This window comes from Sinocyclocheilus rhinocerous, unplaced genomic scaffold, assembly GCF_001515625.1.
Source record: "Sinocyclocheilus rhinocerous isolate Xijiao unplaced genomic scaffold, SAMN03320098_v1.1 scaffold1710, whole genome shotgun sequence".
NCBI classification, from domain to species: domain Eukaryota; kingdom Metazoa; phylum Chordata; class Actinopteri; order Cypriniformes; family Cyprinidae; genus Sinocyclocheilus; species Sinocyclocheilus rhinocerous.
Genome location: NW_015650690.1, coordinates 36734 through 59965, shown reverse-complemented (window position 1 = coordinate 59965; position 23232 = coordinate 36734). Strand labels below are relative to the sequence as shown.

General features: G+C 36.1%; 5 protein-coding genes across 5 annotated transcripts in view; 2 read left to right on the top strand and 3 right to left on the bottom strand.

Annotated features, from left to right (window-relative positions):
- frs3 (fibroblast growth factor receptor substrate 3) overlaps positions 1–8914 on the bottom strand; it is an 11195-nt gene extending 2281 nt beyond the window's left edge. Inside the window, exons 1-7 of the mRNA XM_016517193.1 lie at positions 8634–8914; positions 5891–6015; positions 5655–5743; positions 5324–5510; positions 3833–3994; positions 2632–2753; positions 132–1046 (exon numbers count right to left, since the gene is read on the bottom strand). Coding sequence (XP_016372679.1) covers positions 132–1046; positions 2632–2753; positions 3833–3994; positions 5324–5510; positions 5655–5720 — 1452 coding nt within the window. The 5' untranslated portion in view covers positions 5721–5743; positions 5891–6015; positions 8634–8914. The remainder of the gene's footprint in view (positions 1–131; positions 1047–2631; positions 2754–3832; positions 3995–5323; positions 5511–5654; positions 5744–5890; positions 6016–8633) is intronic.
- A 3418-nt stretch (positions 8915–12332) lies between these two features.
- On the top strand, positions 12333–15710 carry tspo (translocator protein). Its single transcript, XM_016517182.1, is given in 5 exon segments — positions 12333–12338; positions 14394–14470; positions 14472–14489; positions 14638–14776; positions 15198–15710. Coding segments are annotated over 5 exon segments (417 nt in total). The 3' UTR covers positions 15375–15710.
- Positions 15711–16460: 750 nt separating this feature from the next.
- uqcc2 (ubiquinol-cytochrome c reductase complex assembly factor 2) lies at positions 16461–18271 on the bottom strand. Its single transcript, XM_016517205.1, has 4 exons — positions 18064–18271; positions 17460–17534; positions 17050–17119; positions 16461–16754 (listed from the first exon to the last, which is right to left on the bottom strand). The coding sequence occupies exons 1-4, from the start codon at positions 18199–18201 to the stop codon at positions 16648–16650; spliced, it is 390 nt and encodes a 129-aa protein (XP_016372691.1). The 5' UTR covers positions 18202–18271; the 3' UTR covers positions 16461–16647.
- Positions 18272–18365: 94 nt separating this feature from the next.
- tomm6 (translocase of outer mitochondrial membrane 6 homolog (yeast)) lies at positions 18366–19071 on the top strand. The gene is made up of 3 exons (XM_016517206.1): positions 18366–18555; positions 18698–18824; positions 18916–19071. Exons 1-2 carry the CDS (start codon positions 18461–18463, stop codon positions 18792–18794), a joined length of 192 nt encoding a protein of 63 aa, XP_016372692.1. The 5' UTR covers positions 18366–18460; the 3' UTR covers positions 18795–18824; positions 18916–19071.
- A 1-nt stretch (position 19072) lies between these two features.
- LOC107712080 (rho guanine nucleotide exchange factor 5) overlaps positions 19073–23232 on the bottom strand; it is an 8112-nt gene continuing 3952 nt past the window's right edge. Inside the window, exons 4-12 of the mRNA XM_016517204.1 lie at positions 21610–21860; positions 21332–21492; positions 20533–20685; positions 20315–20444; positions 20137–20211; positions 19893–19985; positions 19664–19815; positions 19398–19562; positions 19073–19269 (exon numbers count right to left, since the gene is read on the bottom strand). Coding sequence (XP_016372690.1) covers positions 19227–19269; positions 19398–19562; positions 19664–19815; positions 19893–19985; positions 20137–20211; positions 20315–20444; positions 20533–20685; positions 21332–21492; positions 21610–21860 — 1223 coding nt within the window. The 3' untranslated portion in view covers positions 19073–19226. The remainder of the gene's footprint in view (positions 19270–19397; positions 19563–19663; positions 19816–19892; positions 19986–20136; positions 20212–20314; positions 20445–20532; positions 20686–21331; positions 21493–21609; positions 21861–23232) is intronic.

Below are 23232 nucleotides of genomic sequence, written 5' to 3'. Positions count from 1 at the left end.
TATATGAAATTTAACTTATTCACATGACTTTCCAGGCCTGGAAATCACTATTTTACAATTCCCTGATTATACCCTGGAATTTGATTTGGCATATTCTCCACATGTATTTACTCGTGCTTTTGTTGACACACCTGTTCAGTGTTGACGTAGTTCTGCAGGGCATCGCGATGAATCCCACTGCTGCCGGCACTCTCCTGATGGTATCCGTTTGGGGTTGCGGGCCCTTCAGAATACTCATACTCATATTCTTCTTCCTCTTCCTCCTCATACTCGTCCTCATCCTCGTCTTCATCCTGATCCTCCTCTTCCTCACGCTGAAGCGCACGGTATTCCCAAACCGGGGGAAGCGACGGAAGGTTCTCATAGTTGAGCAACGCGGTGCGCCGATGACCACTGACCCCCATTCCCCGGTCACAGCCGTATCCCTGCGGAGGCAGCGAGGAAGCGTGCATGTGTGTGAGCGGGAGGGAGTGCGGATGTGTATGTGTGCGGGAATCACCGGTGGTGCTGCTACTGCTACTGGAGCCCAAAGACTGAGATTGAGACACAGTGCTCGGACTCAGTCTTTGCCTACGTGCCCCTCGGAGTCCGTTGATATTCTCGTACGTCAGCTGGCTTTCTGGGCAAGGCTCCATGCTAGAGTGTCGGTGCATTAGATGATGGCAATGGTGGTAAGAGTGTGTGTTGCACATGTGTACAGACGGAGTCTCCTCTCCTTCTGTTTCGGAGCTGCAGTCTGCCGATCGAAGCGGGTGAGTGACGTGGCGGTCTCTGTCTCTTTCCATCAGGTGGCGCTGTGCTGGGGTCGGACCCAACATGAACTTCACCTCCTGGGCTCCAGGCTGGAGGAAGACCTGAGGGTCTTTGTGAGGGTCATCCAGAGGGCAGCAGTGCATGCTGGGCTGGCCTGGGACTGGGCCCCCACATATGGTGGTGGTAGTTGAGGTTTCTGGGTAGGTGGTGGGCCGCACTTCGGGCAGGGAGTGGACACAGTGGCGGCTTGAGAGGTCAGTTTCCATGCCCACTGTATTCACATACGTATGGGTCTGGAAACAAATGAGAAAAGTTAGTTAAACTGATGTTTAAGTGACTGATAGCACACTATTTACCTAGATTTTGCATTATGAACATTTTAACACCTTGAAAAAGTTGCTACATAGTTCCACTTTATACTGCATGTGTGTGAAGCACAGGATCTGAACTGTCCAATTGTAAATGGACTCTTATTATACACTCTGATGATGTGTTTCCACAAATAATAATATCGTACATCTAAAAAAAAATTCTCAGTTTTTATTAAAAAAAAAATATTACATAGATTTATAACACTATACTTTGTGTTTTATTACCTTGGCATTAAATGAATAAAAATTGGTTAATGCTGCTGTGTGAGTGTTTCTAATACATTGGCTAAGGAAGTTACAGCAAATTTGGCGTCTTTCTCTCTTCTAACCAACATAATCGATCTGTCAATATTTTTATTTCCTCTTTTTCAAAGTCATGGAAATGCTATCATGAACCTATCAGAACCCCAGAAATGTGAAAAAGGTCCACTTCTTCTAATTAATTTCAAGTTAAGTAATATTATTATTCAAATGTACAAAGCCCTCAAAAGTATTTTTCTTTTAATTTAAAGGGACATTTCACCCAAAAATGGAAATTACCCCATGATTTATTCACCCTCAAACCATCCTAGGTGTATATGATATTTTTCTTTTAGACAAATACATTCGGAGTTATTTTAAAAACTGTCCTGGCTCTTCCAAGATTTATAATGAAGGTGGGTAATGGTCCAGATTTTGAAGCAAAATAAAGTGTGTGCATCCATCATAAAAAGTGTTCCACATGGCTCCAGGGGGTTAATAAACGCCTTCTGGAGCAAAGTGAAGTGTTTGTGTAAGAAAAATATCTATATTTACAATTTTATCAACTGTAATCTCTAGCTGTCATACGCACATTCGAGAGTGGCGTTCCAGCGGATGATGTAATTTTGGGGTAATTTTCATTTTTGGGTGAACTATCCCTTTAAGACACACTTAATAATGTTCTTTTTAGCAGCATCATATGACCCCTTTAATGTCATTGCATTAGATAACACAACATCACATCAAGTGTCATTTAAAAAAATATTTTGTTAGAAGCTGTGAAGTTTTAAATGTTATTGGAACGTTACAGTTAATCTTATGAATTTGAATGCGATGAACCTAAACCTGTGGTTATTCTGCTAGAACTCCTGCTTGAACTTGAGGAGAACTGACCTCAAGCATCCACTAAAATCAGGGTTAGTTGACTTAAAAATTACAAATCTGCCATCATTTACTTTCATGTTGGTCCAATGTTGTTTTAGACCCACCCCAATGGCTTTCTTTTTTTGGATAACATCCTTTAAAATATCTAAAAAAAAAATACTTGCTTACAGGTTGGGAACATAATGGAATAATTATGACAATTTCCATTTTTGGATGAACTATCCCTTTAAACATAGTTGCAAAAATGAATAAAATAAGTTATGTTTTGAGAAAAGGTCTAGCATTATTTGTTTCTGTTAATTTGTCAAATACAATGCTGCTTGAGTGTCCAGATACTTTTTGTGGCTACTGAATGTGTGCACAGGCAGGTGTTTGTTCTCACTTGGTCATCCAGTCCCATGAGGCTGTGTCTGTGGTCGTTGGTGAGAGAGGGCTGCGATGAGTCTGCACTGATTGGGTATCCTGGGTATCCATTAGGAAAACCCTGCATCGGGAATCCAGGGGCTACACAAACAGACCAAAGCACAGTACACATAAGCAGGTGACATTTAGGTCGTCCTCCTGTAAGTTAAGTTCTGTTGATATGTGGGCAAGATATATGTGAATAATAACGTGTGAAATGAGTCATCATATTTTTTGGTCTATTTTGCCTGTGACCTCAATGGTCAATGTCTAACAAAAGCCAAATGATGACTAAAATACTTGTTTCTATGGGGTCTTTATAACAATTATGCATACCTACACTGAATACCTCATTTCTTACATCTCAAGGCTTTTTAAGTAACATTGAAACAAGCATGCTCTGTAATGCTGCTTTGAAACAACACATATTGTGACAGCGCTATACAAATAAACTTGAATTGCAAAAAGTTAAAATGGTGACTAGTTACATAAACGTTATAAACATTTTAATGTCAATGTTATTTGACTACTGTGCATTTACAGAAATGTCAATGCTTCCCAGCACCCTTGAAAATAAAAATAAAAGTTGTAAGAGACATTTAATGAATGGAGTGTGAAAATTTGTAAATACCTGGCTAGGTGTTTAAATGTGCATGTGCATGCACGTTTTCTACTGCAAAAAAAAAAGCAATACCATTGACGTGACATTATAATTAACTTGTTTATCCCCATTTCATAACTGATATCGAACATGACTGTTCAAATATTTGTACCCTATTAAAACAGTAAAGACTGATCAAGTGATTAGTGAACGGGTCAGTTTTGTTTTACACATACAGTATCTCACAGAAGTGAGTACACCCCTCACATTTTTGTAAATATTTTATTATATCTTTTCATGTGACAACACTGAAGAAATGACACTTTGTTACAATGTAATTGAGATAGTGAATTGGTGGGTTTTTGTTAAATGTGAGCCAAAATCATCACAATTAAAAGAACCAAAGACTTAAACTACTTCAGTCTGTGTGCATTGAATTTATTTAATACACGAGTTTCACAATTTGAGTTGAATTACTGAAATAAATGAACTTTTCCATGACATTCTAATTTATTGATATGCACCTGTATATGTAGATATGAAACCCTGTGTGTTCAAGTGAGTAGATATTCCAGCTCACTATTGGGTGTCTGTGGAGTTCGAGGCATGTCCATCTCTGGCACATGCCCGGGCCGGGTCATGATCATAGGCTCCTCCACTACATTGATGCTGTTACACTGCATCAACTCCTGCAGCAGGTTGAAGATCTCTTCTGCACGAGAGCACTTGAATGCAAAGATCCCTGTCAAAACATGCAAGAAAATAGAAATAGAAAACAGGAAAACAAATAAAAATGTGCTAGGTGGAGTATTACTTTCATGCATGGGGAAGGCATAAAAATATATAGGCACACAAAATCTAAATTAGGATGACAGCATTTAACTGAACTTAATTAAAAAATATCTATAACATTACTAGAATACACATTAAATTAAAGGGGTAGTTCACCCAAAAATGAAAATTCTGTCAGAATTTACTGATCCTCATGTCATTCTATTAGAAAATTAATATATTTGTAATGAAACCTGAGCGGTTTGTCCCTGCATTGAATGTCCAGGAAACCAAATCTTAAAAGATCTGAAAAGGTTAAACCATATGAATTGAGTGATTTAATTCAAATCTTGTGATGAGATATGATCACTTAATATGTGACCCTGGACCACAAAACCAGTCTTAAGTCGCGGGGGTATATTTGTAGCAATAGCCAAAAATATACTGTATGGGTCAAAATTATTGATTTTTCTTTTATGCCAAAAATTGTTAGGATGTTAAGTAAAGATCATGTTCCATGAAGATATTTTGTAAATTTCCTACTGTAAATATATTAAAACTTAATTTTTAACTTCATTTGGACAACTTTAAAGGCGATTTTCTCAGTTTGCACCCTCAGATTCCAGTTTTTTTAATAGTTGTATCTTTGCCAAATATTGTCCTATCCTAACAAACCATACATCAATGGAAAGCTTATTTATTCAGCTTTCTCAATTAAAAAAAAAATGGACCCTTATGACTGGTTTTGTGGTCCAGGGTCACATATGATGAACAGAATTTAGCCTTTTATTCCCCTTTTTTTATTCACAGAACAAACCTCAATGGCACAAGCTTCCGTATTTGCTATGTGTATGTTTGTGTGCAATCATTGTTTAGATGTAAATAAAAGCCTAAATTAAATCACATAAAGCAATTGTATCTCTTCACAAACTTCATTTGATTCATATGGATTTGCTTTACATAATTTACTTTATGCCTTTTTTCAATCTTTAAAGCTTTGGTTATCTATACTTTCAGGTTTCAGAGAGACAGAAACCTCTCAGGTTTTATTAAAAAATATCCTAATTTGTGTTTCAAAGATTAACCTTATGGCTCTTATGGGTTTGGAATGACATGAGGGTGAGTAAATTATGACAGAATTTTTATTTTTGGGTGAACTATCCCTTTAAGGAGCCAAATCAACCACCAACCAATATACCTACTAATGAGCAAATGTAAGGGTTCACAGAAGGTTGCGATATTTGCTTTACACGCAATTTAGTCTTGCATCTGCATAAAGTAGAAGTCAGAATCATCTTACCTTGTCCTGTCTGACAACGACGGCCACTCTCGAAAGAGAAGAGGTTGGAATCGTAACCGTATCGACGCAGACAAAGGTATGGCCACCGGATGGCATCACGTTTGCGTGTGTGCAGAATGAGCTCTGTCTGTGTGAGCTCCATGGTTCCTGAGCCCAACTCATTTCCCTCATCGTCCACATTAGTCACCTGTCAGACATAACAGGTTATCTGAACAGAGCTCTACTAGGTTAACCATGTAACTATTCTCAAATGCTGCACTTAAAATTAATATTTACCGACACAGTGCTTTTTACGGTTTGTTTTTATCATAAAGTGTCTTGTGAAATGCACCTTAAATTTGTTGAGATGGTTGTCTCGGATAGTGTCTCTGTATAGACAGCTCCAGCAGCTCCCCATAGCTTCAGCAGGCCAGCTGAAACCTTAAACAGGGACAAACGGGTCAGATATTGCAAGGACTACATGGAGACAGCTAAAAATTAATAAGCAAAACATTTAGAATTGTTTTATTTATGTAAAATAAATAGGTAATGCATGAAGAGACAAAAAAGGTACACTTATATGCTCACCTGGTCCAGGCCATCAGTGGGAGTGATGCTTGCGTCAATCCCAGAATCCTCTGCTGGGTGTCATGGCGGAAGTGGGGTGTGCTGGTAAGAGCATCCAGTCCCAGTGCACAAATGTTTCATTTCTCCTATGAAGCAGAGAAAATGAAAGAACTTGATGTACAATCCTTTGAGTATACTGTCCTCTTTTTCAAAAATGCCCGAGCTGTGATTAAGACACAGGGAATGAAGTTGCTCTTTCTCCTGACTCCCACTGGATAAATAAAACGTAATTACTTTTTACTGGGAACCTTATTCTCAAGTGGAATCAGCTTACAACTCATGGTTTCACCTTCAGCCTATTTGATGTGCATAGATACTGTCTAAATAACCACAACTAACTTATATTTCAGGTGGCTTCAGGAAAGGAAAAAAAGCTATCAGTTCTGTGCTATTCCAATTTAAACGGGTTGGTTCACCCCAATTTTATTTCATTTAATCAAATCATTTACTCTCCCTTAAGATATTTGGAAGATTGTAACCAAACAGTTGCTTGTAGCCATTGACTTCCACAGTATGTGAAAAAATACCATGGAAGTCAATGGCTATCAGCTGTTTGGTTACTTAACATTCTTCAAAATATCTTCTTTTATGTTCAATAGAAAAAAGAAATTCATACAGATTTGCAACAACATGAGGGTGAATAAATCGTGACAGAATTTTCATTTTTTGGGTGAACTATGCCTTTAACGTCAAAAATGATGCAGGCACATAGAAACACAGAAAATGCAGAAAAATTAAACTTTTAAGTGCATGATCCCACTACAAAAAGTTAGATTTTTTTGTATCTGTATTATTTATGTATACATTGAGATTTTGTGTTAATATGAAATACTAAGAATCTATCTAAACAAAAACTACACAAATACCTCTATACAGACCATATTTATGCATTGCTGTATTACTGTATTTATGTATTAAATCAGTTAAGGTACAGTAAGGATGCATTATTATATTAAAACCCACAGACAAAATTCCAACAGGTGTCTCTACTTTCTCGAAGTGTGGAAAGACCGCTAACTCCCATCTAATAGAATCTCTGTTCCTATAAACATGATCTTAGACCCTTTCATGAATTGAATCATTATTTTATTTCTACCAGGTCCTGTCAAAAATGAATGTATGGTCTTCTTACATTAAACAAGTGCATGTTATTCTTGCATAATGTTTAAAACATGGATTTTTGACTCTGTGTTGTGTTCATCATCGCTTAAAGTAAAACACTATAAAACTGTAAATGTTTGTGTCTAACAATTAAAAAACAAAGAACAATTTCTGCAACTATAAGCAGTGCAAGTTCAAAAGCACTGATCAACACAGCAGTTAATCAGAAAATCTGTTCAAATGTTTGTGGATCCTCCATTCGAGAACACGCTGGACCACATCAAAATTCTCGCAATGCTCTGATTTTCTGCACACTTGTTTTAAAAACAGGTTTATTTGTCATAAAAAGGAAAAGCAGTCTACTTCTGCTAAAATGAAAACTGAAAGAAAAACTTTAATGACAAGTGTGTTTCATGTCATTTTTAAATAGCAGTAGTTTCATAATGACTTCCATAGAAATGTCAACTCAAATCAAATTCCATACTACTACATTCACAAGTTTATGAATGCCAAAGTTATATTAAAGGAAATTTCTCAAGTATTAATTACTATATACACAATATAATGATAATATAAAATAAATTGTATAATTATAGTCTACCGGTTGACTTTTTTTATGTCTAATATTAACATCAACATTAACCTGACTCAAAATTAATAATCCAGTGCCCACGCTGATCAATATGGCATCATGAGCATTTCAAAACAGCAGCATAACTCAAGAAAATGAAGCATGCCTGATTAAATGCAATAAGGTTAATGGTGGAAAGATGTCAGCATTTTTAAAAGTGTGCCAGACCCTTCAGTACCATTCATGTGCAATTCATTCATAAAGTATGTCATGCACTGGAAGGCCCAGTCATAAAGTTGTTTTCCACATACACCCAAATTAACAAACAGTATATCTGTGCCATGTACACAGAAAATGGAAATAATAGATTGATAAAACATTCAATATTTGTATCTCTTTTGGATACTGATATGTCAATATCAATATGAGCATGTCAGTTCATAACATCAGGCCACACAACGTCTCGTGCCTCACACAGCAGTTCGCACAGTCGAACCTAAAATCCACATTTGATTCTCAGAAGTCTGTCATGCAGGACCAGACGCGTTTGGCACCTGGAAAATTGTGTTTTTGTCTGCAGTTTATGCAATAACCCAGAATCTTACATCCAAATCTCGTGCAGCAGGTCTCCCGAATAGACACCGAGTGACCAACAGATGCAACTTGAACGTCTTGTAGCGCATCACCGCCAAGAATCAATCGAAAAACCGGATAAATGCAGCACAAATCTGCAGGACTAGCTTTTCTAATGCCAAGACAGAAAAGCAAAGTAGAAGTCGAACCAGTAAAAGCAACACTTGCGGCGTTCAAGGAGATGGCTCGCTATGTTCCAGCCTTTGTATCAACGTTAGTGTTACACTACCACTAATCGTTTGCAGCTGGATGCTAGTAACTATTGTGTATCAAACACAGCACATTCACGCAAACTAATGAAATGAATGAGAGCAGGATGCGATCGAGCTCGCGCTGTACCAGCAGCATCAAAACACGTTTAGGCTACTGCAGAACAATTCAGCTGCGGTTGCTACTCACATGTTTGGCAATGATTGCAATACGAGACGAGACAGATGAAGGATGCGAACAGCAGTCCACGGCGGATCGGACTTGGCGGTCGGCGTGCTGGTCGTTTTTGATGCTTACTCTAGTGGTAAGACTAAGAAAAGGCGAATTGCGTGAAAATATAACAATAAAGCCAATTGTTTTTTCCCCGTAACGCCCCCTTGCTGCGGCACGGGCCTCTCGTTGACATTTCCCGACCACCAGGGTGAGAGTTCAGGCAGACAACGAGGGCTGCTGGAGCGACAAGAAGGTAGAATATGCTGGAGGACCAGAAGATGAGGTGTGAATGTGTTTGAGCATCACACGATGACGTGTTGGCAGCAGCTCTATTTAAATCCACCTTACTGTAATTTAAGACAGACAAATCCAATTCCCATTGGTTTAATGCGTACGGCATTCTCGCGAACAGGTGTTTTACGATTAGGGAAATGGCTAAAACTTTATTTCTAAATCGTCTGTAACTGTGCTATGTTCATTTCTTAGGTTATGAGCAACTGTTAAAGAGTTTATTGAAAAAGAATAGAAATTCAGCTGCATGAATGTGGAAAACGTTTAACTCAAAAGCCATTTGTACAGTATGTGAGCCAATGTAAAAAATAAGCATGCACTAGGTGGTATAAAAAGAGAAATCTTTTTAACACTTAGCTTTTAGAAACTGCATTTTTATATTCATCTGTTTCATACATTAAAAAAAAAATACCAAAAATATTTTGTGCTAAAATAGGCTATTGCACTATGAATCATCTTTGATTCTTTTTCACAAAAAGGTCATATGTGACCCTGGACCACAAAACTAGTCATAAGGGTAAATCTTTTGAAATTGATATTTATACGTCATCTGAAAGCTGAATAAATAAGCTTTCCATTGATTTTTTAGGATGGGACAATATTTGGCTGAGATACAACTATTTGAAAATCTGGAATCTGAGGGTGCAAAAAAAAAAATCGCCTTTAAAGTTGTCCAAATGAAGTTCTTAGAAAAAAAAAATCTAAATATTGAGAAAATCATCTTTAAAGTTGTCCAAATGAAGTTCTTAGAAATGCATATTACCAAATCAAAAATTAAGTTTTGGTATATTTACGGTAGGAAATTTACTAAATATCTTCATGGAACATGATCTTTACTTAATTTCCTAATGATTTTGGGCATAAAAGAAAAATTGATAATTTTGACCCATACAATGTATTGTTGGCTATTGCTACCCGTGCTACTTATGACTGGTTTTGTGGTCCAGGGTCACATATATCTGATATTTAAAAATATTTTCTGAGTGACCGCTTAAATGTTTTCTTATTTATGGTAAAGTAACCTGAGGTTGTACGTCAGTGTTATGGCATATCTTTTTCAACCTCAGATCATTGTTTACTGAGGCTGATAATATACAATTATGAAATGAATCCTGACTGTAAATCTTTCTCAGACACAGCATACAACTACAGTAAATGGATACATCAGCTTCATGTATCAATTACATGTCTGTCAGCCTGTAAAGGGCAACAACAACTGCAAGTTTGATCAAATTGAAGTAGTTAGAGGCATATCAGTGGGATAGAATAAGTTTGTTTTACATGGAACGCGATCCCTCATTGTGGCAACCATGTTAGGATCACATGATTTCACAATCCAATCCATTTCCGATATACTAAATCAGTCTCACATTATGGAAGTAAAATGTGTTGTGAATGGCAATTCACATTGACTTTCTTGTTCAAGTGCACGATAATGAAAATTTATGGATCGCCCGTTTCAGGGATTTAACCTGCAACCTCTACGTAACAATGCTTTTTCTTCCCAGAAAGTGTGATATCCAGCATTTTGAATTCAACTAGCTCAAAGCATATATGACATTTTTGACTGAAAATCCCCAGATGACCACAGACAATATAGGGAAACGTTCCAGACTTTTAATTTGCAAATAGCATTGCTTTAATCATAAGAAACAGTGCTTTCGTCTGAGAAGATAACACTATAAAAAGTAGTGAAAAAGTCTTCAACATATTCATTAGAGTCCAGTTGAGGCTTAGCATGTGGAGGCTCAAAGAGCTCCAAATTATCAAGCATGGCAGAACTTTCGTCGGCAGCAGAAGAGGAGTCATTGTCAAAGAAAATAGCCCTCTTTCTCTTTCTTGAGCCTGTAACATAAGACAGAAGTTCCTCAGAATCAAAGGCTGCAGCTTCCATGTTGTGGCTAGTGATGACATCAGAACTGAGCGGGAGCTTGTCCTTGTCCTCTTCTTGCTCTATGATGGCATCAATCTCAGTCTGTTCATTGTATGCATCAACAGAGAGGCCTAGTATTTCAAAGATATCCTCATTTGCATGAGGAGAAGGTGTTGAGAAATCCAAATTCTCAAGAAGCTCCTCAAACGTATTGTGAGGCGCAGAGGAGGATGGATTCTTCATGTTGCTGCTGTCATCAGCTCTGTTTGTCTCATCCACATTAATGCCAAGATTCTTCACATTATCCTTTAAGCTGGCAGGCCAGAAGGGCTGTGGAAGGTTGTAAACACCTAATAATTTCAGTGGACCAAGCTCCTGTAGATTTGGGGGATCCCAGATCAAATCTAAAAATAAAAAACATAATAAGCAACCCAGTATCTTTTTAACCTTTGTGCTGATAAACTACATCGGTGTGATATTTTTGTTGAGAAGTTACTTTCAGGTGTGATGACACCAGATGGGGTCTCAATTGCGTCAGATCTTGGAAGGGTCAAATTGTGGCTGTTAGATGGCACCTCTGCTCTGTACTCCTGTGAGGGAGGAGGTGGAGATAGTGGGCATGGAGGTGCCATGAAGTCATTTTCTTTCATGGCGAGTCCTTAAAAATGACACAATGCCATTTAATTTAAACATGCAAAAATCATTGAGTGAGATTTAAATTATCAATGTAGATACATTGAAGAAACATGTTATTCAAAAAAATTAAAGTTATTAATAATCATAATTCATATAAGATCCACTTTGGATGAATGATTGAAAAAGAAGTGATAATTAGCCTACTAAATAACTTATTATTTATTTCATAATTAATTAATACAGATAGTTGTTTTGAACTAAGGGGCCACTTGCTGATAATTCATTTGATTTAAATCAGCCAGTTCAAGCAGGAAATCATGTCCTCTTACCATTATTCTGGCATATTTGAGGTGGTGGAGAGCAAGAAGGCTGCTCGTTCCCTGGCTTGGGCTGGGAGCAGTCGTAGGAATTCATTGAAAAGTATATATTTGTGAAAAAATTTGCTCTCTCATATCAGAAAAACACATGTGCTCATTTGAAATTGTTAGCAGCCCAGTTAGCCCTCAATATTCTCATCGGCTATTAGTATGTTGAAACGTTCCTTTTATGATATCATAGTTGCTAGTTAAATGGTTGCATACACTCTCTTAGAAAAGTTCAAAAACAAACAAAAATTTAGAAAAATACAATGCAGATATACAGTATAGAGACAATATACAGAGTACAATTGCCAAAAGTTTTTTAATTATTGCATGTTCAACATTTTTAAAATGTTATCTTAAATATTTTTTTTTAATGTTTTGCATAAACCATTTTAAGGAGTTATAATAATAATAATAATTATGCTAAAAATATCTTTATGTCAGCTGTAGCTAAATGCATACACAGTTTCATTTCATAAAAAAAAAATTAAATATAAAATTCCATACTCAATCATGAGGGTAAACCAAGGAATAAGTGTGTTTTCTGAGATTGGTTGACTGCAAACATCCATCTAATTTAAATTTAATTAACTGAAATTGCTTTCACAATCACATAATCACATAGCATAAATTATAAAGCCATTTGGTTTTTATTTATTAAGCTTTTCATTATTATTATTTATTAATTAATTTTTTTACATATTTGACCACATCCAAATTCATAATTAATTAATTTACAATAAAAAATGCAGTCAAAAACAAAAAATGTACATTTAATTCAATTAATTTCTTACTTTTATATAACACTGTATTGCAATTGCATTTTAAGGGTAAAAATTACATTAATAAACCAGTTTCAGATACAGAGGAGTTTGCATAACCATGCTAAAACAATAACTGAGGAAATGTCAATTGTGATACACAGTAGCCCTATTGTGCATATTTTCATAAAATAGTGTTTTGAATGAATCACTATAATAATAAGGCACTGCAAATTTCTAATAGCTAGTGTGTACATTATATGTTACATGTCTACAGGTAAAAAAATGGTTTGGGGAAGGTTTTAAAAACAAATAGCCTACTGTATCTCTCATAGAAACAGTCTATTAAACACATGTAAGTATCCTACAGAGGGAGTCATGTTTATGGTCTGTAGTCTACATTCTGCATGTTTACACGTTTCCTTGGTGCTCTTACCAGACAAAACCAGGAAATATAAATTTTCCATGAGATCTTCGTCTTCATTTGCATATAATATTCACACCTGGACATTATTCAGTAAATCTATACATACACACATTACACAACATGTATTTATATATTTATTGTGAGTGACAGGGTTTTGTTGTCGTCTCTGAGGCAGTAAATGGTTCGTCATAGATTTTGGCAGCTCTCTTAGTCAATTGATATTTGACACATAATATCGTCAAAGCTAATTTTCAAAACTGACATGTGTTTCTGTTCCAGCGCAGCGCCGCGATGATCTTCTTGAACACAGCAGATTCAAGCATTACTATGCTGAGTGATCGTTTCACAACACTAGGAAGAAGCGGCAGATGTTTACATGCCTCTCTCTAGTGGCCAGCGTTTCAGTTGTATTGCTTCTACACGAGAGCAGCCTATCCTTCTTGCACGCCCACTGCCTGTTACACAAACTTATATCATGATTTCAAGATCACTCCGGTCTTGAAGGCCATCGAGACGTCTCTCTTTACATAACATCGAACAGCGCTTCAACCTGTCAATTCAGGTAAAGACAACAGCGTTGTTATTTAGTACATCACTAATTTCTCTTATTAGTCCGTCGTTTGAATTTGTGAACAAAACTCCACCCTTTTCATAGCGCGTGTTAAATAATGTTCTGCTGAGCGCGTGACTAACATTATGCAAACCCGTCTTGCTGTTTAACATTATTTGCACGAAAAAAAAATCTATGTGGGTCTTTGCGACTTTCTCATCACTATCTTGTATAAAACAAACACAGTTTTGTGAGTCGTACTGTACGTGCGTGAAGTCGTTCCCACAGTAGGACCAACTGAACTGGCAATGAACCAAAACGTTCTTGTTTTAAATCATTCATTCTTAATAAATTATTGGAAGTTCAAACTATTTAATTTAAAACGGACAACTTTTCGATCGTGTACGATAGCATGTTTAATAATAAAAAATGACAAAATATGTATTTGGACAGCAGTTCAACTTTACTGATAAAATCTACGTTTACTATTTTTTATCATATTAGTTTGTTGTACTAGTTTACCTAACAGCTATAGCATACTATTATCATATTTTACTGATATTTTGTATTTATATGTGAGAGTACTTGCATCAAGCTAATGTTGTACGATTGCATTTATTGCAGAGAAGGCTGTTGTCCTAATTTTAATTACTGCAAATGAGCCCTGAGCTACTGTTGGCCTCCTTGTCTCACATTCTGTGGAGATAAGTTGTCAAACTTGAAAGTTATACAGACAAGAAGGGTGCAGAGCAATTACTCTAAAACAAATGTGTTGCATATTGTACACAGGCAAACCTTAATTTGTCATTTTGCATTGAAAGGATGTGGATTCCTAGGAGGTGAAGACCTGGTACACCACGCTCAACAAGCCCTCATGGAGGCCACCTAACGCTGCCTTCCCAATAGTGTGGACCACTCTACACTGGCATGGGGTTTGTTTAAACACTTCCCACTTACTAAAGTATATATCTGGCACTTATGCATTTAGTAACTTTGAAGGAAGTTGTAGTTAGGTTTAAAAGTTAATGAGTAACTAAAGGTACCTCCAGACAGTGTAAATGATTTTCTCTTTTTTTAAAGCTACGGTTCATACCTTGTGTGGAAAGAGCTTGGAGGCTTCACACAGAATTCACTGGTACCACTGGGGCTCTATGGGATGCAGTTGGCGCTTAATTGGGCCTGGACCCCCATCTTCTTTGGCACTCACAACATTAAACTGGTGGGATGTTATAATGAGTTTCAAAAATCCTACTGTTATTTCAGTTAAAGGGGTGGTTCACTGGGTTTTTTCTAGACTTGACTGTGTTTATGGGGTATAGACACTAACGTTAAAAAAGTGAAATCGCAATGAACCACCCCTTTAAGAGGTAAACCAGGAACCAGTTTCTCTGCATATGGTCGTGAGATAGTATCAGAGATTTTTGTGAAAACTCATTTACTCACCCTAATGTTATTCCAAACCTGTATGCATTTCTTTCTTCTGATGAACACACAAAGATATTTTGAAGAATGTTACCAAAGAATTTCGTTTCCCATTGACTTCCACTGTATTGTTTTTTGTACCTACATTGAAAGTCAACGTTTATATAATATCTTATATGGTTAAATATAGTGGTGTTCTGTTCTTCTTTCATATCCAGGCAATGATAGAGATAGTGATGCTGACTGGCACAGTGGCAGCCACAATGGTGTCTTGGTATCCCATTAGCCGCACTGCAACACTTCTCATGGTACCATACTTGGCCTGGCTCTGCCTAGCTACCAGCCTCAACTACTGCATTTGGAGAGACAATCCAGATCCCAAAAAAGATGACTAAGAGTCCAATAAAACGAACACTATTCTATTTAACACTGACTAGAACAAAAATACAACCATGTTTTTTTTTATTTTGCTTGTTGGCCATTTTGAAGTATAATAATGAAGAATTTAGTTTATTTTTTATCTTCACTTTAAATTTTGTAATATCAGAAAAATTCACATTGTGTCTTAATTATAAAAGAAGGAAAGGCAATAAAATGAGAATGTTCTAATGCTTCCATTATATAAACTCAGTCCATCAGATCACTTAAGTTCAGCATTTTACACAGATCACTTTACAGGCTCTTTTGCTTGCTTCCTTGCCTATTTTTTACTAATAAAAATGTTTTCATGACTTGGTTTCTTGGAAGGAAATTAGTTAAAACATTGTACATGGATTGTTTTTCAAACACCATGCTCTGGCCTTAAACCTGTGTGGCTTTGCAAGGGTGGTGGTTTGGCAAAGTTTTTATCATCTAGCTATCTTTTGTGAACATATTGTATGTCATGGCACAGACCATATTATCAATATCTGCCAGGAAATTCCCCAGTGTGCATTAGCTTTACGTTATATGACTTTTCTGTGCAACTTTATATTACTCAACTGCACTTCAGCAGTTATTCCATCATAACCCTAAATTATTTTTTTAAATAACAAACATTATAATTATTATAAATGATAAAAATCTTATTTTATACTTTAATCACCACACTAACTTTAAAATGGTGCACGCAATCAACCAATAAAATGTTCACAAGAATATATTAGGAATAAATACATGTATAACCCTCAAAGAAGCTGAAACCCTTCTTTTTTTTACTTTTAAATAACCATCTCTTCAAAATACACCCATCTAGAAAAATATATATAGTCTTAATGATAATAAAATGAAGGGTGTAAAAACAGTATACATATGAGCAAAAACCATAAAGAACGTACATAAATCAGCATGGCTTTTATCCAGTGAAATCAAAACAAGAGAGATACTGTACTGTTATACGGGAAATACAAAAAGTATTTATCTGCATTATGGATTCAAGAGAAAGAATATGCTATAAAACTGAAAAGTAATATTCTGTAAAACTGAATATTGTTTTTACTTAATTATCACATTTCTCCAACTTTAACACAGCTATCCAGAAACCATTAGTTTTACTTCTTGGAAGTGTCTGTTCATCTATCAACATGAAGAGGGCTACAGCTGTTAGAAGTCAAGATTTAGATAGACACCGTAATTGTTTTATTTGAAAAGGTGCAAAGGGGAATAAATAAGATCTGTGCAGTATGATGATTATTTTTCAGCTTTTTCGGGGGTTCCATCTTCAGGTTTGGAGGAGAAGCGATCCATTAGTGTCTTCCACAATCCTTTCTTCTCCTCATCTGTGTGCTGCATGTTTCCTGCAAAACAAAGAAATTACAAAAAGTAAAATGCGGTTTCTTTTTCCTTTCTATTAATCAAAGGATCCTGAAAAAAAATTTACCACTGTTTCCACAAACTGTTTTGATAAGAAGAAATATAATATGCCAAATCAGCATATTGGAATAATTTTATGTGATGTGTAATGAGTAATGGCTGCTGAGAATTCAGCTTTGCCATCATAAGAATACATTTGAAAACAGTTATTTTAACATATTTTTCATCAAATAAATGCAGCATTGGTGAACATACGAATTAAACTCAAGAAATCCTCACCTGTTGCCAATAGCATTCGGCACTCTTCTACTGTTACACCTGTAAAACTTGTATCTTTTGCCCGTGGAAACTGAACACAAACAAACCAAAACATTATGATGCTGTCACATTATGAGGCTTAGGTCAATCGAATTAATGAAACGAAAGGCATTTTATTAAAAACATAAAAAATGTGAGGATAGGCGTTTAAACAGAATAAATCCAAATGAGCTCATACTATTTTATTCCCCACAGAATATGCAAGCTATGCATCTCTTTCAAAGACAATAAAAATAATAAAACACAACATTTCCAAAAAATACAGGTCAGTTCAAATAAATCTAATGATAATTTAATTATGCTCTGTCATGTGGATGTCTCTGTTATCCATAAATGTTTAGACCTAGAATCATTTAGAAAATGTGGCTCACCTTTTCTTTGTACACATTACTGTTGATGCGCGCCAGACTTTCATACATCTGATCACATTTCTCTGGATCTGAAATCTTAATTGAAACATAAGACAACGTAGTCAATGGTGCATTAGATATTTGTATTGTTGCATAAATTATTTTGAGAAAGGACGTTTACAAGAAAACATAACACATTTTATTTATTAATATTAATAATATTCTTATTATTATTATTATTGTGGTAATGAAGCTTCCAGTGTACACATAGGGATGTGCGATATTGACAAAAAATGATATCTCGAAATGTATGCGTGCGCTCTGTAGGGATGTTTTGAATGGTTTTTGCAAAATACTCGGTAATGTCAAATCGCACATCGTTAAAACAACAATTACGATATTATCGCAGACGACATATATCGCACACCCCTATGTACACATATAAATTCAAGACACTCAATGGAAACTTTATTGTAAAAACTAACATATCCAAATAAATAACATGTTTGTGACTATCTATTGAAAGCATTAATACACAATATGAAAGATGACATTTGACTTGTCTAACAACTTGCAATGCAACACGGGTAACTCGTGCAGTAATTCACTCAAGTAAAAACAATACCTGTGTATTCTCGCCTTCTCGGAAAGCACTAGCGACTCTTTGGCGTAAAAATGTTCCTAAATCTCGCCCTTTCTTTGACTCGTCCTTTGGCCATTCCTCGCATAGCTTTAGAAATCGACGGTATCTGGTGGCAGCCATGTTTTAAGCGCAGGAATTGTAGGTGGTGTATTTCACAACTGCGCTGTGTTGAAAATCTGTAAGCCGTGGAGGGTCAAACGCTACGGCGTTTCAAAATTGATTACTTAACACAGGAAACCGCCTGTCTGTCAATACGGTTTGTTCCAGTTGAGGATCCGTAGCGCGACACTGTTAACCTCGTGGTTTGCCGTAGAAATTTCAAGGTAATATCAAAGAGCCTCTGGCTTGCTTGGCTAATACAGATTTATCCACAAATAAAATGAGCGGAAAGAAAACAGATGGGCGATCAGGTGGTGTCATGGGATGGATAAGCTCAGCTTGCCGTTTCGCGGCGGACAGAAATGATTTCAGAAGGTTTGTTGTTTTAAATGTACGAAGCTTAAAAACGACGCGAACATTGCTGTTGCGTGCAACTCGTATACTCGAAATCATATTCAAATGTATAATTTTAAATATTTGCCAGCATGTGACCATCTCCTTTGTTTTATTGTTGTAGGAATCTGCTTGTAAACCTGGGTTTATTCGCAACGGGTGTTTGGGTCGCAAGAAACCTTTCAGATTTTGACTTGATGTCTCCTCAGCCAGTCACGTAGTTCCCACTCCGCAAAAAATTACTTTAACAGGTGAAATAACAAATCTTGAAAGCATTGTTCACCCCTAAACCTCTAAAATAGATCGGAGTCTTAACTCCTTCATTTTGTCCTTTCATGATAGGTGGTGCTGAAATAGAAGAACACACATTTTCTACCGAGGGTCTTGTTGAACAAGCCCATTCAACACTGAAGGGAATAAGTCTAAGCAATTGGATGATCACAACTGTAAATTTCTTCTGTACATTCATTGTGTTTTGTTGAAATAAATCTCACGCTGAATCAGTTGCTTACAGTCTTTTATTTAAGAATATACATATTTAAACTATATAAAAAAAAATAAAACGTCCACTACAGTTAGTATTTACGAACACTTCATGGTGCCCATTTCTTTAAGAGCATCCTCCTTTGTTGCATTTCCACACTTGTGGTTCCCTATTTTGAAGAGAAAACTTTCATCCAGGTCTCTTTTTCTAATCTGAGAACACACAATTACCATTTTAGAGTTTAGCTTTCATAGGAATTTAAAATTGGCAAACAAAATCTTCACTCAAGATGAATACTTGCATTACACAATATATTGTATTGCCAAGACAAGCAAGTCACCTCGTGTGTGCAGCCAGTATCAGGGCAGTGGAAGATCTACTGTGGTTCTTAGTCAGACAGAGCAGGAAGGATTCAGGAGCTAATCCCAAAATCGTTGTTTTGATTTCCTCCACACGCACATTATCAGGAAATAGTGCATGGTCCTGCACAACAAACCTGTGTCCACTGAGTGGAGTATGAAAAACAATATAATACACCAAAAATAGGTAATTGTAAGTTCTGAAAGCTAGATGCTCAGTAAAATAAGATCTTCTAATAGACCATACCTTTTAACAGAGAGGAGCAGAAGATCATTGAAAAGGTGTATGTACACATCTTTGCGAGAGACTATAGAGACTTTGTGACTGCCACCAACAATTAGATGCTTCAAAGTTCCTTCTTGAATCAAATGTCGCCCTCTGGTGATTAATGGAATGGACTGATTGAGAACAGAAAGAAAAGTGGATTAAAAATATGAAGGCAAAAAAATAGGAATTACATTAAGATATTTTATACCTTAACGTTTCCAAAGTCCACTAACTTGTCCAAACAAACAAGCAGCTCTGTCCTCTTCATTTGTTGGACACTTCTGTCACACTCTTCCACGATCTATACATTTAGATGCATTCATTTGTAAGGTAACATGATTTACATGTAATACTGATCAGCATGCAATAGTATCCAATTCGGATCATTTTTTATTCAATTATTATATGGGGGGCATTTACTATTTTGAAAGCAAAAGCATGATAAAGCCTACCTTACGTACAACTTCAATGGCTTCCGTCAGATTACGGACATTAGAACAAACACCTTTAGATCGCTTGAGGATGTTCTAAATCAAATAGCATAAAATGTTCATGTTCACTAAACAATGATAACAGGAAGTTCTCTGAAGAGTCTGCACATCTCTCTGGCCTGTATAAAGGAAAGCCAACCTCAAGTAAGAGTGTCATTCTTGTGATCCTCTGGAAGGGAAGAATCAGGAAAGACTTGAGCGTTTGTCTCTGGCATTGTGGACCTTTCTCTAGTTTCTTCAGGATCAGTGCAAATTTCTTATTTCCCTGCCTGGTGTAAAATGGTAATTAGAACGCAAACATGCCATAAAATTAAATTGATATGCTCAATATGGAAGATACATGAAAGCAGGACAAACAGCAGCTGAGTGATGAGAGCCTCCTGGTACATCATGTTGGTGATATACGGCACATAGACTTTTTGGAAGCCTTGCTGGTGATTCAAAACAATATCACCAACCTGTGACATCACCACATGCTGCCCAAGATGGGACTCCATGTCCTGCAGAAACCTAAACCAAAATAAAGTAATTAGTTATTATATATATAGCCATGAAGACTGCATTATTAAAAACAGTAATGTTGTTTAATATTATTAAAATTATAAATAACATTCCTGCTTAAATGTTTTTAATGCGTTTTAAATGTAATTTATTCTAGTAATGGCAAAGCTAAATGTTGAGCAGCCATTATTCCAGTCTTCTGTGTCAAGTTCTAATATGCTGATTTAGTGCTCGAGAAACATTTATCATCAATGTTAATAGTTTTGTGAAAACCATGATACAATTTTATATATATATATTTTTTTTTTTTTGATGAATAAAGAGTTTACAAATGTAGCATTTATTTGAAATCGAAATCTTTTGTAACATTATAAATGTCTTTACTGTAACTTCATCAATTTAATACATTCTTGCTGAATAAAAGTACTCATTTTAAATAAATTAACTACTGACTCCAAATCTTTGAATGGTAATGCATTTATATAATTATAGAAATTCATATATTTGAAATAAATACTGTTCATATAAATTATTTTTAACAATAATTCCTAAACTTATATTAAGTGAAGGCAGCCCAATACATCTTTCACAGTCAAAATTCTATTGTATAGTATTGTATAGCATTGTATTGTATATTCAAGTATTTTATCCATACTGTTCACTGATTCTGCAGACATCCTTTAGGTTGGAGAACAGAACATGATGCTGCACACGGGACAGGATCTGTTTGAGTTCTGCTGAGCACTGAAACACATTCAGTGCTACTATCAGACTCTTCTGATACGAGGCCTCTGACACAATCAGCTCAAACATGGCCTAGACCGAGAGCACAAAAACAGAGGGATAAGTATTGTGGAATAACAGTAGACATCAGACCAAGGTCATGTTTTGCAAGCATGCACAGCAGACTTGTTAGTCTCCTGCAAGACACACCTCCTGAAGCTGGATCTCATGTGCACTGAGGGAGTTCAGCAGACTCTTTACTTGCGGTAGCTCCTGCCACAGAGCGTATGCCTTAGTCTGTAGTCCTGGTGGGCTCAACACAGCGGTCGGGCTTAAAGCAGGGGGAGTTTTCAGACCAGGAAGACGCATAGATGTCACCAATTCTGAAAGTCCGTTGTGCTGTGCTCTGTGTAAATCCTTCTTCAGAGAGTTCATCCAATACTCCTGATACAAAGGGACCGCTAGGAAAACAAAATTTGAGCAGATAAAAGAAATAGGAAATATATAAGCAAAATATGCATGTGCTTTTTGTTGAGCATCATATGAGATACATCAGGCTTTTTTGGCTAATGGCAGATGAAATTTTGATAGTAATGCAAATCAATGAAATCTTTATAACAGTATAGCAGACTGCTTTCATTTATCTACTAATCATGTCTTAGTAAGATGATATTTTAATGCTTTTATGATCAAAGCACTGTAGTTTTAATTGTGGGGGGCAAAACATAATCGAACACGATGATTTAGAGATGAATTTTAACATGATTTTTCTATAAAAACGTATTATGGATAATCAAGTATACCTAAGTTGCTTCAGTCCAGTAAGTCTTCATCTCGAAATATTACTAACAACATAAAAGTTACTCTCATGTTCTTTATAAAAAAATTTGTAGATTACACGGCAAAGAAAAAAAAAAAAAAAAAAGTGTATCAAAACCTGAAAAAGGCATTTTATTTGTTAAAAAAAAAAAAAAAAAAGCATAAACTATCAATCAGACAACACAAGGCATGTAGTGAACTGTGTTCATCAGTTTTTTAGCAAAGTTTCAATCATGATAATTTAAAAGTCTAATTTAAAATTTGCGTATCAAATATTACACAGTGGCCTTAAGGTTAAGCAAGTTATCATTTTTTCTGTCTTTCTATGGATAAAATGTGACCCGTGAAATACAGAATCTGGTCGACCGTTTTGGTGAGATTCTTCTGTAAACTAGGGCTGTTCGATTCCGAAATTTTTGGAATCGAGTCCAATTCCGATTCCTGGTTCTGGAATCGATTCCAAGGATCGACTCCTCACTGTTGTTTTCGATTCTTGTTTTTTTTTTTAGATTGAAGGAACCTATAATCTTACCATGACTGCAGGATAAAGGTCGTAGAAAGTATCCTTCTCATAATATGAAGCTTTATTTGTGAAAAAAAATGACTATACATAAATTGTAATTTTGTCTGCTTTACCCGTGAAATTAGTCATAGCCCACAGCTCAACAGGGACATGCGTTTATCGCATGAATTTTGAACAAGACATGAAGCGTCTAATAAATGTGCACAGTTCAGCTGAATGATGAAGTTTACTTTGACTGTAGGCCTATACTTTGCACAAAATTAACAAGCTGTACACTGAAACAAAATAACCAGAACATTAACAATTACTGATAGAGCTCGTGGTATATATCTATCAGATGCGCTCTCGGCCACTGATCTATGCTCGTGACGTTTTCTTTTATAATTATCATTGACTGATAGAAATGTTTTTAAAAAAATAGTATTTTAGATGGTAATAAGATCAAGACCCTCGATGACGTCATGATCTATTCTGTCGTGCAGCGCTCAAAA

What these genes read in the sequence shown, in the direction of transcription:
- uqcc2 (XM_016517205.1), bottom strand. Translation starts at nt 18,201, where the DNA reads ATGGCTGCCACCAGATACCGTCGATTTCTAAAGCTATGCGAGGAATGG. An exon ending in GAGAAGGCGAGAATACACAG is followed by an intron (nt 17,535 to 18,063) that starts GTATTGTTTTTA and finishes GTTTCAATTAAG; the next exon opens with ATTTCAGATCCAGAGAAATG. An exon ending in CCGAATGCTATTGGCAACAG is followed by an intron (nt 16,755 to 17,049) that starts GTGAGGATTTCT and finishes TTTGTTTTGCAG; the next exon opens with GAAACATGCAGCACACAGAT.
- tomm6 (XM_016517206.1), top strand. Translation starts at nt 18,461, where the DNA reads ATGAGCGGAAAGAAAACAGATGGGCGATCAGGTGGTGTCATGGGATGG. An exon ending in GACAGAAATGATTTCAGAAG is followed by an intron (nt 18,556 to 18,697) that starts GTTTGTTGTTTT and finishes TTATTGTTGTAG; the next exon opens with GAATCTGCTTGTAAACCTGG.